This window comes from Hyla sarda, chromosome 10 (assembly GCF_029499605.1).
Source record: "Hyla sarda isolate aHylSar1 chromosome 10, aHylSar1.hap1, whole genome shotgun sequence".
Lineage (NCBI taxonomy): Eukaryota > Metazoa > Chordata > Amphibia > Anura > Hylidae > Hyla > Hyla sarda.
In genome coordinates, this window is record NC_079198.1 from 12,945,624 (window position 1) to 12,962,852 (window position 17,229).

The following is a 17,229-nucleotide window of genomic DNA, read 5'->3' on the forward strand; positions in this document are numbered from 1 at the left end:
TATGGGGGCGCTAGAGATACCCAGGTGCTTTACTCGGATACTGGGGATCTAATCACGGTTGGATTCAGAATTGTTGAACACTACTCAGTTTGCTTGTGTTCCTATATACAGACACATAGATATATACCTATACCGTACGAGGTCTTTGTAAATATGGTCACACATGCGTCATTTTCTGCAGAACATTTTGCAAACACTTCACATTTCAGGTCAACAGATCCGCGACAATGCCAGCATAACAAGGAGTTGACTGTAGTAAAACACAGAAAAAGTCTATGTTACTATTTCAATATGGACAGTGGTCCTAAATGTGCGAGAGAAAAACTGTGTCATTTGCTTCTATTACCTCTGTGCAAATATTCTGAAAGCTACCTTCTGACTTAGGCTGGGTTCACACCACGTTTTCTTAAATACGGTTCCCATATACGGTTTGGAGGAGGGGGGCGGGGCTTAATCGCGGCGCCCGCACTCAGCCGTATTCGGGAACCGTATTTAATGCAAGTCTATGAGCCGACTGGAGTGAACCGCAGCCTCCGGTCGGCTTTGTTTTCGGCCGTATGCGGTTTCCCGACCGCAGGCAAAAATGTGGTCGACCACGTTTTTGACTGCGGTCGGGAAACCGCATACAGCCGAAAACTAAGCCGACCGGAGGCTGCGGTTCACTCCGGTCGGCTCATAGACTTGCATTAAATACGGTTCCCGAATACGGCTGAGTGCGGGCGCCGCGATTAAGCCCCGTCCCCCTCCGCCAAACCGTATACGGGAACCGTATTTAAGATAACGTGGTGTGAACCCAGCCTAAGTCAGTTTTTCCCCAACCAGGGTGCCTCCACCTGTTGCAAAACTACAACTCCCAGCATGCCTGGACAGCCAAAGGCTGTCCAGGCATGCTGGGAGTTGTAGTTTTGTAACAGCTTGGAAGAACCCGGGTTGGGAAACACTGGGCTGTCTAGAGGTGGAGGCAGCATATCACTATCCCCCCGGCTTTTCAAGGCTCTTCAATGGCACATCTGCTTGGTACGGCAACCAACATGGCCGCCAGGGACTACTACAGGGACTATGATATGAGTTCTGAAGTGTGCCTGAGCATAAGTTGATACAGCTGTAAGCAGATATGAAGACTGTGCAAGACAGCTGAGACCGAAGTAGCTCCACTGATCCCAAATAAAAATTTTATGGGTAGGGGTCAGCCACTACATTTATTTTTTTTAAATAAACATAATATAAATATAGAAACATAAAAAAAAAACCACTGGTTCTTTTGTTAAAGGGGTTCTCCACCATAAGGTGATTTTAGTACGTACCTGGCAGACAGTAATGGACATGCTTAGGAAGGATCTGTGCTTGTCTTGGGGATAAATGGCTACGTTGTGAGATTACCATAACACTGTGGCTAGCTTTTTGTGAACTGGTTTGAGTTTTCTTTTTTTTTTTTTTTTACTACAAATCCCATAATTCCATGTTCCTCCCTCCCACACATCAGCCACCCCACCCATTGAAACAGGAATGAGCTGCGTCCATTCAAAAGACCTGGGGTTTTCAATCAGGGTGCCTACAGCTGTTGCATTAGTTGCAGATTGATCTCTCTCCCACCAAGCGATCGCTCCACCCATTGAAGCAGACAGGCTCCCTGTCATCAGCTGACTAGTGAGTCAGGTCTCGGCCGCATTGCAACCTGGGAAAAATCTGAGACAACAGTCATTTTGTATGCTGTTAAAAATAAATATTGGGGTGAAAATCACATAAGAATTGTGAGAAAAACGTCACATACAGGTACAGACACTATATTATGAACTATACCAACTTTACTGCCCCTGTAGCACAGTCAAATAAAAAAAAAATTCCTGGAATACCCCTTTAAATTCGGTCCCCTTCTCTGACCGCCCGCTGTGCCTTTACATAAATACACAAACAAACAATAGAAAACAGGGAGGGACGGTGACACAATCTCCGGATCCCAGAGGGAGAGTGAGGGGGCGGCACGTGGGTGGAGCGATGCTGGAATGATGAGCAATGTGAGGTGGTGGGAGTTTTACCAGCAAGGGCTACAGTTCTTTCACACCTAATGGTGTGAAACAATTGTAGCCCTTGTTGTTCAAACCATCCCTGCCCTTCCCCGCCTCACCTTGATCATCGCTTCCTGCACATAACCCTGCACTGTGTGTAATTGTACATTGTTGGAAATAAGACTATATATAATTGATGTTTCCCTGAAAACCCCTATACGGTACTAAGGCTGTACATTTTTATATACAAGTGTCCTAGAAGACCTATAAATACTGTATGTGTGTATCTGTCGACATGTGTGTGCATATGTCTATGCTTTCCTGAAGCCATTTAAAGGAGTACTCCCGTGGAAAACATTTTTCTTTAAATCAACTGGTGCCAGAAAGTTAAACAAATTTGTAAATGCCTTCTATTTGAAAATCTTAATCCTTCCAGTACTTATCAGCTGCTGTATGCTTCACAGGGAGTTCTTTTCTTTTTGAATTTCTTTCCAGTCTGACCACAGTGCTCTTTGCTGACACTTCTTTCCATGTCAGGAACTGTCCAGAGCAGGAGAGGTTTGCTATAGGGATTTGCTCCTAACATGGACAGAAGCGTCAGCAGAGAGCACTGTGGTCAGACAGAAAATAAATTCAAAAAGAAAAGAACTTCCTCTGGAGCATACAGCAGCTGATAATTACTGAAAGGATTAAGATTTTTAAATAGAAGTAATTTACAAATCTGTAACTTTCTGGCATCAGTTGATTTAAAGAATTTTTTTTTCCAGTGGAGTACCCCTTTAACCCCCTTCTCCCCTTTATAAAAATCTAATATATGTCCCCTAAATGACAGTACAGTATGTCCTATAATAATGACCTATGTACAATAAAATTAGCTTACCCACTGGTAAAGAACTTGTTAGGTGCGCCCTACTGCAGGTTGTATATGCATATTGTGAATTGGGTATATAATGATAATATTTGTTGATTAAATGCAATAATTGACAATAGGAAATAGAAGCGCAGCCAATTGTATAGACTTGTGGTTTCTTGGCTGCATAAGAAAAAAGAGAAAACAAGGTATTCACTATAGGAGATGTTACTGTGGAGGAAAAAGATTCTTCAAATCAATATGGCGACCCGTGGTTTACCGGTTGCATACAGAAAACAAAACTCCTCATATTCGGTGCACTTAATGGCATAGGCAAGATTGTTTTCCTTGAAGGTACCATGGGCGGGGCAGACCAGTCCATTATGTGTATTAATTTCTAGTGGCACTAAAAACAAAAACAAAAAAAAATTGTAAAAAAAACCAAATGCACTATTGTGCCATATACAGTAGACATAGAAGAAAGAATTACAGTCATCCTACATGATTTATGAATTGGTCTACATAGCTGCTATACATTGGCCATGTTCACAGTCTGTGCTGCACCAGGCACTCATCTCCCATTACAATGGTCAACAGTCCATACGGTAGGATTTTTTTTCATGCAGAACGGTCACAAATATGCAAAAAAAAAAAAGAAAAAAACACGTGTAACATGCAGATTATGTTGTGGATTCACCATGAATCTCATCCATCATGGAGGCAGCATGGACCAGGCTAGATCTGACACACTTTCTGCTCTTGAGGGGGAAACCCCATAGAGAGCAGGGACTCCTGTTAGTTTGACAGGAGTCCTTGCTCCTATTCGGTTAACAGTGGTGGGCTATGTGGAGGTAAGTGCTAATGACATGCATCGACACATAACTCCTTAAACTCCATGGGCCACCTGGCGCACGGAATATAAGGCCTAAACACAAGTTTGTTGTGAGTAGAGATGAGCGAACTTACAGTAAATTCGATTCGTCACGAACTTCCCGGCTCGGCAGTTGATGACTTATCCTGCATAAATGAGTTCAGCTTTCAGGTGCTCCGGTGGGCTGGAAAAGGTGAATACGGTCCTAGGAGACTCTTTCCTAGGACTGTATCCACCTTTTCCAGCCCACCGGAGCACCTGAAAGCTGAACTAATTTATGCAGGATAAGCCATCAACTGCCGAGCCGAGAAGTTCGTGACGAATCGAATTTACTGTAAGTTCGCTCATCTCTAGTTGTGAGTTAGTGGAGAATTTGCAGTACATACCTTTAGGGTCTATTCACACATACAGTATTCTGAGCAGATTTGATGCGCAGGATTTTCTGCTGCAGATTTCAATGTAAACTGAATGACTTGAAATCCTGTGCATCAAATCTGTGCAGAATACTGTACGTGTGAATAGACCCTTCGGGTCTATTCACACGTACAGTATTCTGCGCAGATTTGATGAACAGGATATCAAGCTGTGTTCAGTCATTCAGTTTACTTTGAAATCTGCAACAGAAAATCCTGCGCATCAAATCTGCGCAGAATACTGTACGAGTGAATAGACCATTAAAGGGGTATTCCAGGCAAAAACGTTAGATATATATATATATATATATATATATATATATATATATATCTATCTCAACTGGCTCAAGAAAGTTAAACAGATTTGTAAATTACTTCTATTAAAAAATCTTAATCCTTTCAGTACTTATGAGCTTCTGAAGTTAAGGTTGTTCTTTTCTGTCTAAGTGCTCTCTGATGACACCTGTCTCGGGAAACGCCCAGTTTAGAAGCAAATCCCCATAGCAAACCTCTTCTAAACTGGACATTTCCCGAGACAGGTGTCATCAGAGAGCACTTAGACAGAAAAGAACAACCTTAACTTCAGAAGCTCATAAGTACTGAAAGGATTCAGATTTTTTAATAGAAGTAATTTACAAATCTGTTTAACTTTCTGGAGCCAGTTGATATATATAAAAAAAGTTTTTGCCTGGAATACCCCTTTAAGGTTTCGATTTGCTACTCAATGGCCCTGATTTACTATTGTAAACCCGACATGTTTTGTCAGGTTGTGTGCCAGAATTCTGTCCGACCAATTCTCCGTTTTAGGCTGGGTCCACACTACGTTTTGTCCCATACGGGAGCGCATACGGCAGGGGGGAGCTAAAAGCTCGCGCTCCCGTATGTTACCGTATGCGCTCCCGTATGCCATTCACTTCAATGAGCCGACCGGAGTGAAACGTTCGGTCCGGTCGGCTCATTTTTGCGCCGTATGCGCTTTTACAACCGGACCTAAAACCGTGGTTGACCACAGTTTTAGGTACGGTTGTAAAAGCGCATACGGCGCAAAAATGAGCCGACCGGACCGAACGTTTCACTCCGGTCGGCTCATTGAAGTGAATGGCATACGGGAGCGCATACGGTAACATACGGGAGCGCGAGGTTTTAGCTCCCCCCTGCTGTATGCGCTCCCGTATGGGACAAAACGTAGTGTGGACCCAGCCTTACAGAGAAAACCCCAAAAAGGGGCATGGCTGTGTTAAAAAAAATGGGCGTGTCCCAGACATTTTCACAAAAACAAAACATATTTACTAAGGTTTCTACAGAAAATGAAATGTGGTGGATTTCAGCTGAGGTAAACCCGACGTGTAAAAAAAAAAAAAAAAAAAAAAAAAAAAAAAAAAAAAAAAAAAGAAGCAAAATGTAGGGAAAAGTGAAAATTGTAGGGAAACCTTAGTAAATACCGTGGAAAATAAATTGTAGGGAATTAAACCCACAAAGAAAACTACACAACACTCTTATCAGGGTCACTGTATTCCGCAAGCAGAGATGTGTGGTACCTTCCAATGCAAAAGCTGACCAGTTGCCTATAGCAACCAATCAGATCGCTTCCTTTATTTTTCAGAGGCCTTTTTTAAAAAATAAAAGAAGCGATCTGATTGGTTGCTGTGGGCAACTAGTCAACTTTGCATAGTCTGTGATAAATCTCCCCCAATACTGCCACCATATTAGTACTAGTGCACAAATATTACACAGCCTAAGTTGCAGCGCCACAAAATAACTAAAATGCCGCGATATAGGCCCTCATTTACTTAGAAAATCGGGTTGTAAGTCTATCTTGCTTTCTTACCCGACTGCTTTTTTCCCCTGGTATTTATTATTATGTCGCATCCTGTTTGTCGCACGTGGGTTTTGTTGGTTTTGGTTTCCAACTCCTCTGAGTTGTCGGGAAAAATCCACAACAATTCAACAAATTCAGGTTGGAAAGCTTTATAAATACGGGGGAAAGCTCAGAAATGTCGGGTTACGCCCCTTTTTTGGGTTTGGTAGAATCCACATCGGGTCCTTCGGGGAAAAATGTTGCATTGTGTCGCAGACTGGCGCACGATGTCTGCGACATGTCGCAGACAAAGATGCGCCAAAAAACCCCGACAAAACAAGTCGGGTTTAGAATAGTAAATGAGGGCCAATGTGTTCAGATAAATTTGCTAAAAAATGATTGGGCCAATGTCTAAATACTTCTCTATTGAAATCTCAATATTTAGACTTCTGGTGGTTTCAAACCTCCGCTTTTAGACCATGTGACAGATGTTCAATGGGGGAGATTTATCAAAACCCGTCCAAACGAAAAGTTGCTGAGTTGCCCATAGCAACCAATCAGATCGCTTCTTTCATTTTTCAGAGGAGTTTTCAAAAATGAAAGAAGCGATCTGATTGGTTGCTATGGACAACTAAGCAACTTTTGCTCTGGACAGGTTTTAAAGAATCTCCCCCCAATGGGTTTTGTCCTGAGCGATTAAAGGGAACCTATCATGAGGTTTTACCATATATAATGCATAAAAACATGTTATGTTGGTAAAATCTGCTTCCTTACTAGAAGACGTTACTACTCGTAGGGATGGTGAGGATCATCCGCTTGCCCCGTAAGTAGTCCCCTGGGCAGGGAGCTTTACTTACCTAGTCCCGTCTTCTCAGGCTGTAATCAAGCCCCCTCAGCACCCTCGTCACCACTCTGCCACCTCAGCAGACAGGGCAGAGCAAATGATGTGGGCGGTGCCTTTGCTGTCAATCACCCTGAAGGAACTAGGTGAGTATAGCTCCCCTGTGGGCAGGATGGTGAGGAAGTTGATTTTACAGTAAATAAAGGGTTGCCACACATTATATATGGTAAAATCCCATGACAGGTTCCCTTTAAGCAAGTCACACACCCCAAATGGTTGTGGTGTTGCAGAAATAGTATATCTTGCCTACTGGTATTGGTTTACAGGATTTGGTTAGTAACAATATGATGGTAATATGTATGGTGATAATATTCCTCCTTGTATACTGTTACTATTAGTAATACTGGTCTTAGTATACAGGATTTGGTCAGTACGATGATATTATGTATGGTGATAATTTTCCTCCTTGTATACTTGTAATATTGGTCCCAGTATACAGGATTTAGTCAGCAACAGTATGATGGTAATATGCATGGTCCTAACATTCCTCCATTCCTCCTACTGGTATTATTGGTAGAAACAAATGATAGAAAGAAGATCAATACTTTATGAACAGAGGGACTTAACAAAACAATTGAAAGCACACAGTGTAGTTATTTATAATTTATGGTGTAGTCCAACATAGGAAAATTAATAAGTGTCTGATCGTGGGGAAGGGGCTCCGGATCTCTCCATGGATCTCTTTGGGAGAGCTGGAGACACACGAGTACAGGGCTTGTATATCTCTGGCTCTACCATAGAGATGCATGGAGGGCATGTACCGACCCTTGCTCCTTGTAAGAGGAAAGTCGGAGCGGCGTACAGGAGATACCAGGGAGTCCAAGCGGTTGGACCCTCTACGATCAGACACTTATCCCCTATCCTTAAAGGGGTACTCTGCTGCTCTGAGGGGAGAGGCGTTATGTCACGAGGCGGGCAGGGCCATGCTGTCACAAGCCCCCGACACCGGCTCTAAGCGTTCGGAACATTTTGTTCCTAATGCTAAGCAGCGGAGTAACCCTTTAAATCTGCATGTTAGTTTGTTCTGTTGCTGTTTTTGTTTTTTAACAATTTTATTGTTTCTATGGTATCTGAATTTGTTGTCTTATCACCTCCTGTGACATAGATGCTCTTGCATCTTTATATGTGTACCTGTTATCCCATTTTGAGGAGGAGTATCTTGGTGTAATAATGGTTAATGGTATATCACAGAGCACCAAGGCCCCCCCCCCCCCCCCATAATACCTACATGGTGCAATATGCATCCAGCAGTCATCTGAAAAGCAACAATCTGTGCCGAGTATAATTTTAAGTGATGCTGATGTTACTTTGCCCGCAATATTACAGTCTTTTTTATTCCAGCATTGTCTTCCAACGAAATACATCATGTTACGACTGAAAATGCTATCCTCAACTGAAAAAAAGAACAAATTTGTTATATATATTCTAGAATTCACAGGTACAACAGAGTTTCATATATTTAGTATTACATGGACCCAGGGTTGGTGCAAGGATTTTTGGCGCCCCTTGACCATGCCCATCATCTCCACCATTTGACATGCCCCACCTTACTACTGTGGTGTCACACTGTAACAAACCCACTCTTCATATAATTTTCTTACTACTGGGGTGACACACTGTAACAAACCCACTCTTCATATAATTTCCTTACTACTGTGGTGACACACTGTAACAAACCCACTCTTCATATAATTTCCTTACTGCTGGGGTGACACACTGTAACAAATTCACTCCTCATGTAATCTCTTTACTACTGAGATTACACACTGTGATAATCTTCCTCCTCATATAATTTCCTTACTACTGGGGTGACATGGTGGTGCTGGGCGGGTGCTTTGGGTGAGTGGGGCTTTCTGATGCTACCTGGCTACTAACTTTCTTGCAGCTTGCCGAGCAGTGCCCCCATCAACAGTGTGCTCTAGGCGGCTGCCTATTTTACCTATAGGAAGAACCAGCCTTGCATGGCCAAACAAATTTGAGACAGACGTATTCTGAAGAGTGAGGCAGTGTTCACACGCTGCATTAACGTGGTGCGCTACTGCTGTTTATTTGCTGTGAATAACCAACATTTCAGTAAAAATTACAAGTTTTTACCACGATTTGTACAATCGTAAAAAAAACATAGAGGGGGTCATGTACATCCCGTATTCACCAAGTTCCCATCGTGTATGATGAATAATTGAATACTTAACATCATTGCGACACATTGGACATATATATATGTCGCTGACGCGATGATTAAAGGGGTACTCCACTCACAGGCATAAGGTAAGGGGATTATTAGATGTCTGACCGTGGGGGTCCAGCCACTGGGGACCCCTGCGATCTTGGCTGCAGCACCCCAGACATCTGGTGCACGGAGCGAACTTCCATGCAGACTGGCTATACGGACTAAACGAACGACTGGTGCAGCAGGGAGATCGCGCAGGGGGGGGGGGGGGGGGGGGGGGAGTTCCAGCAGCGGGACCTTTGCATAGGAGTACCCCTTTAAAGCGATGATTTAGCAAGAGGTGGATGGATGCTCCGTGCACCAGATGTCCGGGGTGCCGCAGCCGAGATCCTTTGGATAGGGGATAAAATGTCAAGGGGTGGAGTACCCCTTTAAGTGGCAGTCACCTGCTGACTGGGCAGTCAACGGTTCCCCGCCTCTACAAGCAGTACTGCTCCAACAAATAGCAGCAACAGCCAACTCATCTCCAAAGGGATTATCACCACCTCCTAACCAACCTAACTAGTTAAATCTTATATGGACTGTGCCTTTTCTCCAGCTGATACCATGAGCCCAGGCCCCATGGCCTTCTGGATTAGAAGATTTGACCATTGAAAAAGAGTTAGAGCTTAGTTAGCCATGGGTGAGCACACTCGGTCACCATCCAGTGCAGCATCGAAGAGAGTTCTCACTGCAGCAGATAGTGTTGTCACTCCACAGGAGTCCTGTTGCTACTCCCAAAAAGGTATAATTTTTGGAGATCTTGGAAAAAGTCATTACTTCTTATGATACCTCCACACGCATAAAAACCCCAACAAGAATTTGCTATAAAAAAATGGGTATTTTTTGCAAAATTTGGTGAACTTTTCAGTTTTTTCATCACTACTTGTCACACACATAACCACCTCAGTTTCTAAAAAAAACAGCTTTGAAGTGTATTAGCCTGTTGTAAGGATTCATCCCTGGGAATAGCTCTGGGATCGTCCTTGACACCGCCACGGGACACGTTTCCACTTCAATAAACTGGCAAACAACAGTACTTTATGCAAGTCTGGATCCTCGCCAGCTTAATTAGATAGGTTGCAGGAGAAATAAAAGAGGAACAAACAAAACCCTAGACGACCCTCTAGTCTCTAACTAAACAATCCAGCATGGCCTGGCTATCAACTGGTGGGCTTTTCCCAGCCAGTTAAATTTATGCCTCCTGCAACCTTCTACTCACTGTTCACGCACAGCATTTGCAACCTATTGTTGTGTGTCTTGTCCACACCACTCTTTGGGGCAACTCACAGCTCTGGCTGTGTGTTTCTCAGCAGGACATCTGCCTCTCCTCTCCCCTAGAGCCAGCTTGCTGTCTTCTAGGGAGAGCCCTAAATATTCGGTTTGCTTTCCTTTTAAAAACACTTCCCCTTTCTGCCACCTCATTAATTAGGCCACATGTGGAGGTTTCTCCAGGGTTAGCGAGGGAAATACACCCTTCCTTTGCTACAGTATCACACTGTGTACTACCACAAACTAATTATAGAAAACTGTTTTGGTTTGAGACAAGATGGTATTTCCTGATTGGGGACATCGAAGATCGGTCAGGCATTATGCAATACTCACTACTGAATATGCTCATATGCAGAGTGAGGCACACTTGTTCTTCACCACACTGAAGGCTGGGCCCATGACAGTCAGGTACTTCTGTAGGGGCAGTTGTGAAGCATGTTGTACACCTAAGACGATTAACTGGACATAAGAGAATAGAATATTATAGCCAATATATAACACAACATATGCAATGTCCCACCGGGGACCCTGTGGGTACTGTGATTGGGTATAGCCTGAAAAGTGCAATATCTATCTTATTGTGATATATGTGATGGTTTTTTCATTAATTTGCACTGTATAATGTTGTATTATGTTTTTCACTGTTCATATTGCTAAAACTGTAATGTACTAAGGTGTGGCTGTGAGCAGTGAAGAGTTAAAGGGGTACTCCGCTCCTAGACATCTTATCCCCTATCCAAAGTATAGGGGATAAGATGTCTGATAGCGGAAGTCCTCTGCTGCACCCGGTGTTCATTTAGAGCGGGTGCAGCTCCGGGGGCTCGTGACGTCACGGTCACGCCCTGCTCGTAACGTCACGATCACGCACCGTCAATGCAAGTCTATGGGAGGGGGCGTGGCCGTAATGTCACGAGCGGGCGTGACCGTGACATTTCGAGCCTCCGTCCGGCATCACCAGTCATCCGGCATGGAGCGAAGTTCTCTCCTTGTACCGGATGTCTGGGGTGCCTCAGCCGAGATCAGACATCTTATCCCCTATCCTTTGGATAGGGGTTAAGATGTCTCGGGGCGGAGTACCCCTTTAACATACACACTTAGCTTAGGGTTGATGATCATCCTGCTACGACTCCTGTTCAAAAAATGTATAATGGTCCTGCACAGTCTGGTTCTAGATAATGGATGTATGTGGAAGGATATATGATCCATACTATGGGTAGAAAAGTCTACAGCACTTCAATGCGGATAGATTAAAGTTTTTTATTTACACATTATTGCGAAAAAAGAGGTAAACACAAATGTTACATGGTGCTTATTGTATTCCTTATATGACTGTATATTTAGAAATGTATTATACCAGATATATGGTTTGTGCGACATTCTTTCTTATTAAGTTTATTCGGTAAACAGAGACTGTTTCTGTTCAACCACTTAAAGGAGTACTCTGGAAAACTTTTTTTTTTTTTAAATCAACTGGTGCCAGAAAGTTAAACAGATTTGTACATTACTTCCATTAAAAAAATCTTAATCCTTCCAGTACTTATTAGCTGCTGAATACTACAGAGGAAATTCTTTTCTTTTTGGAACTCAGAGCTCTCTGCTGACATCACGAGCACAGTGCTCTCTGCTGACATCATGACCACAGTGCTCTCTGCTGACATCTCTGTCCATTTTAGGAACTGTCCAGAGCAGGCATATGTTTTCTATGGGGATTTTCTCCTACTCTGGATAGTTCTTAAAATGGACAGAGGTGTCAGCAGAGAGCACTGTGCTCCTGATGTCAGCAGAGAGCTCTGTGTTCCAAACAGAAAATAATTTCCTCTGTAGTATTCAGCAGCTAATAAGTACTGGAAGGATTAAGATTTTTTAATAGAAGTCATTTACAAATCTGTTTAACTTTCTGGCACCAGTTGACTGCCGCTGTATATACACTGTGCAGTCAGTCGGGAGGTTGGTGAAGCCACCTCAGTATGCAATATAATAAAAGAAGCTCACCCACTGGCAAAGAACTTGTTGTGTTCGCCTTTTTGCAGAACAACTTTACAAATACCGGATTGGGTTCACTGTGATAAACATAATTCATTAAAGGTATTAAGTTACAAAAGCTATAGGATGCACAGCCAGCGCTGTAATGTTCTGGAGATTTGTCTGTATGAGAAAACAAGATATTCATTATAGGAGATGAAGACATAGAGAGAAAAAAGATTCTAAATATAAATATGGTGACTGTGGTTTACCGACTATGTCCTCAAAACAATATGCACTTCATGGCATAGGTCGGCTCATATTTAGTCTCCATGTAGGTGGAACTGGCAGGGCAGACCAGTCCATTATGTGTATTATTTTGAGGTGGCACTAAAAAATAAAAAGTAAAAAAAAATTAAAATAAATGCAAACTGCAACATTGTACCAAGTATTGAACAGCAGATCTAGCAGTAGAGGAAAGAAAAGTAGATGAAAGTGTTGGCGCCTCTCCCCATATGGCATACTTTGATGTTACAAATAACAATACCATGCATTGCATACCACGTAACCACGTAGCAGTGCCACACTATAACTAAAAGGAATCAATCAGCAGGTCACTCTAACCTGTTGATAGAGGCTAAAAGGACACATTACCGGGAGGATTGGGATACTTTTAATATCGCTGTTTGGTGTGCGTTTTTTGAGTAACATCCATTTTTGATATGCAAATTAAGTTGTTTGATGCACAGGGGTCCGCCCACATCCTCATCTAACAATGTATTTTTAGTGAATACAGAGCTGTCCCCCCACCCCCCTAGTGCTGTAACTCAAGGCCACTGTAAAGGGCTCAGTATTCATGAGGGGGGTGTTGTTAAAGGAGCCGGCAGATGGCTACCTTAAAGGAGTGGTCCTGGATTGGAAAATGTATCCCTAAGGATAGGGGATAAGTTTCAGATCGCGGGGGTTCTGACCGCTGGGACCCCCCCGTGATCTCCCGTATGGGGCCCCGACTCTCCAGCCAGATAGCGCATGTCGACCACTGCATGAAGCGGTGGCTGATGCCCCCTGATTACAGAGCTATGGCAGAGCATCGCTCTGGCTCTCCCATAGAGTTGTTTTGAGGGGGCGTGTCAGCCGCCGCTTCGTGCAGTGGTCAACGCGCCCCCTTCCCGTGGTCTGCTGTGGCCCCGTACAGGAGATTGCGGGTGGTCCTTAGGATAGGGGATACGTTTTCCAATCCTAGAGTACTTCTTTAAAGGAGATATATCACACAAAAAAATGAATCCCCCATTCTAATGATAGGGGAAACGTTTTAGATCGCAGGGGGGGGGGATCCGACTGCTGGGATCTCCAGTTTTCCCCATAGAGATACATGGAGAGGGCATGTTGGACGCCGCTTTGTGCGGGGGTCGACACACTCCGTTTTTGGGGAGAGTCTGGGTCCTGTGCAGGAGATCGCAGGGGGTCTGACAGCTGACCCCACGCAATCTAAAACTAATCCCCTATCCTTTGCATAGGGGAAATGTTTTCTTGCATGATACTTCTCCTTTAAGGAGAAACATAATCCTCCCTGAAACTTCCCCTATTATCCTCCAACAGCAGGTTAGGCTTCTTTCCCACTGCTATTAGGCACTTGTGCCTTCTTTTTCTCCCGCTACAAAATAATGGGGCCTGACGGAACCCCATTATAGTAAATGGGATCCATCGGGACCTGTGGTGCCCGTTGTGCCCCTTACCGATAATGGATGTTTAAGGACGAGGCACAACGGCTGTGTGGAAGTAGCCTTAGAAGGTTGATAGATTCCCTCTAAATATATGCTGCCATATAGTGCTCACATAACACCTATATGCAGAGACCACATTGTATAACAGTCTTAGTGATGTCTATAAAATACCCCCTAAGAATCTTAATATTATGGTTTGTAGTGGTTTCAAACCTCTATTACCATGAACGATGTCCTCCTTGGGCTGTGGAAAATAATGTGCCCTGTGTGATTACGTGGGTCACTCACCCCTAAGGCCGTTCCTGTCCTCAACCCTCTCAGTGCACAACAAGAGTCTTGCTTGCCCCTGTACTTTCCTCTTGAAGTGGATGGTTTCTTATGTAATATCATGTTTTCTGTGACTAGAAGACCCCTTTAGAGATAATATGATCACAAAAGAAAACAAAGTCCGGCATTTCTGCTATTTTTTCCACTAGGATCTTCCCTGTAGTTATTACAGCGAGTGCATACGTAAGGTGAGAGTGTTATGCTGCTGGTGGTGCTGCACACGTGGAATGAGAAAATAGGTATTGCAAACACATAGAAAGAAGCGGAGCAACTCACCCGATGAGTAGATGGCAGCGAGATGGATCATCTAATGTCCGTGCAGTGGAATGGCAGGGAGGCGGTAGATGGAAACGGGGGAGTCAGGCGTTGGGCCACAGCCGTATTACACCGTTAGATGCTTTGTCAGGCTTAGGTTAGGTGCTTTGTTAGGTGCTTCATCACCCAATGAGTAGATGGCAACTAGATGGATCACTTCATGTCCGTGTAGTGAAACAACAGGGAGGAAGTGGATGGAAACGGGGGAATCAGGCGTCGGGCGACAGCCGTATCACACCGTTAGGTGCTTCGTCAGGCTTAGGTTAGGTGCTTCGTCACCCGATGAGTAGATGGCAGCAAGATGGATCACTTCATGTTCGTGCAGTGGGACGGCAGAGAGGCGGTGGATGAAAACGGGGGAATCAGGCGTTGGGCCACAGCCATTTCACACCGTTAGGCCTACGGGGCCTGATGAAGCACCTAACGGTGTAATACGGCTGTGGCCCAATGCCCGATTCCCCTGTTTCCATCTACCGCCTCCCTAACGTTCCACTGCAAGAACATGAAGTGATCCATCTCATTGCCATCTACTCATCGGGTGAGTTGCTCCTTTCTTTATGTGTTTGCAATACCCCTTTAGAAATAGTTTCCTACTCCTAATGAGTGATGGCATATCATACAGAGCGAGTGGATAAGCCCTTTAAGGTCCCCCATAATACCTACCTGCTGGAAGTGACGTGCAGTTATCTGTGGAGCAACAACTTGTGCTGAATGTTCTTCCACCAGATGGGAATGATATTTTGCCACTTTGTTCACAATGTTTATAATCCCAGCAATATTTTGTAATGTAATATACCTCACTACGACTGTACACACTACCCTGATCTATAAGAGTGAAAAGGAAAACAAGTAAAAATTGGAGGCAGTCATATTCTCAAGCGATAATGCAAAGTATTTTCCATTTAAGCCTCACCATATAGTGTAACAGTGTGCAAATAACCATACAGTATAGTGTCCAAATAACACGACCATAATCAAAGCCATAAAGTGCCCAAATAACAATATTAGGGATAAACCAATAAATGTAGCTATTTCCCATATAGATTGCTTTCCGGCACCAAGCTTGAGATTGTTGTGCATTGTCCCACTGTGTGGTGCCCTGAGAACCTTGTATTATTTGTCGGACATTTCCCTCTACATTTCAGAAACTGGGAGGTATTCTGACTTTTTGCACATTCTGTAATAATAGGATATTATGATGTGTTATGCTGCCACCTACTGGTGAATTTTGTAAGCTGGAAGAAAAAGGGGCTCATTGCACCACATCGTCTCATTCCCATACATGAGGGAAGTTGGGAGGAGCTTGCTTGACTCAGCATCACTACCCACGAAGGGCAACTATATTAGAGAGGGGAGAAAAGAGGAGTGCACAGTCTCCTCTCCTTCATTAAAGATACTTTGTGGCCTCTCCATAGGGGATGGGACCAGCGTCTTTGCAGATTCGTCAGCAACCAGAAGGACAGTGTCATTGAAACTCCTGATCCCGGGGAACAAGGTTATTGTGGCCTTTATTACAAGGATCAGCATCAGGTACTTTGCTTGGACCCTTTTTAGGCACCTAGTAAGGTCCTGCAGAGTTTGAAGGGGTACTCCAGTGGAAACCTTTTTTTTTTTTTTTTGATCAACTTTTTTAACAACTGGTGCCAGAAAGTTAAACAGATTTGTAAATTACTTCTATTAAAAAAATCTTAATCCTTCCTGTACTTATTACCGTAGCTGCTGAATACTACAGCGGAAATTATTTTATTTTTGAAACCCAGAGCTGTCTGCTGACATCATGAGCACCGGAGTACTCCTTTAAAATGGTCAGCAGAGAGCTCTGTGTTCCAAAAAGAAAAGAATTTCCTCTGTAGTATTCAGCAGCTAATAAATACTGGAAGGATTAAGATTTTTTAATAGAAGTAATTTACCAGTTGATTTAAAATGAAAAAGTTTTCCACCAGAGTATCCCTTTAAACTAAATCATAGATCATCATTTACACCTTTTCACAAGGGCCCGCACCCGCAGGGTGCATTGTTGTAAACCACTGGAAAGAGAAATTTAAACTTACATGGGTTTTCCAGCGAAAAAACACACAACTTGTGCATGGTGTCAAAAATTATATTAGAGCAACTTAGTAATATCAGAGATCTTCTATATTAGCTATGCTTTTATCCTTATAAGCTGTGATGTCACTTCACACTCTCTGAATGCAGATCTCCCACTCCTCCTCTCCTTTTGTCAGCACAGAGGAGACAAAGGGCAATTCCGGTATTTAAATGGGTACTCCGCCCCTAGACATCTTATCCCCTATCCAAAGGATAGGGGATAAGATGTCTGATCATGGGGGTCTTGCCGCTGTGGAACCCCCATGATCTGGGCTGCGGCACCCCAAACATCCGGTGCACGGAGCGAACCATGCTGGATGACTGGCGATCCGGATCGGAGGCTTGTGATGTCATGACCACGCCCCCTCAATGCAAGTCTATGGGAGGGGGCATGACGGCCGTCATGCCCCCCCTCATAGACTTGCATTGAGGTAGCGTGGCCGTGATGTTACGAGCATCCGGCGCAGCACCTGACACTCTAAACCATTGGTCT

At 43.8% G+C, this 17,229-nt stretch overlaps 1 protein-coding gene across 14 annotated transcripts in view; it reads right to left on the minus strand.

Annotated features, from left to right (window-relative positions):
• LOC130293185 (uncharacterized) overlaps positions 1–17,229 on the minus strand; it is an 88,813-nt gene that overhangs the window by 35,883 nt on the left and 35,701 nt on the right. For 7 of the 14 annotated variants that reach the window (XR_008848166.1, XM_056541668.1, XM_056541671.1 and 4 more), the window contains exons 5-10: positions 15,312–15,473; positions 10,654–10,779; positions 8,068–8,232; positions 3,137–3,262; positions 2,887–3,039; positions 128–250 (exon numbers count right to left, since the gene is read on the minus strand). Coding sequence is in view for 13 of the 14 variants with exons in the window: in XM_056541668.1 (XP_056397643.1) it covers positions 128–250; positions 2,887–3,039; positions 3,137–3,262; positions 8,068–8,232; positions 10,654–10,779; positions 15,312–15,473 (855 nt within the window). In the remaining variant the exon portion in view is untranslated. Of the gene's footprint in view, positions 1–127; positions 251–2,886; positions 3,040–3,136; positions 3,263–8,067; positions 8,233–10,653; positions 10,780–12,312; positions 12,466–12,554; positions 12,673–15,311; positions 15,474–17,229 lie in introns of those variants that run through there. The other 7 variants (XM_056541678.1, XM_056541676.1, XM_056541675.1 and 4 more) reach the window with 7 other exon arrangements.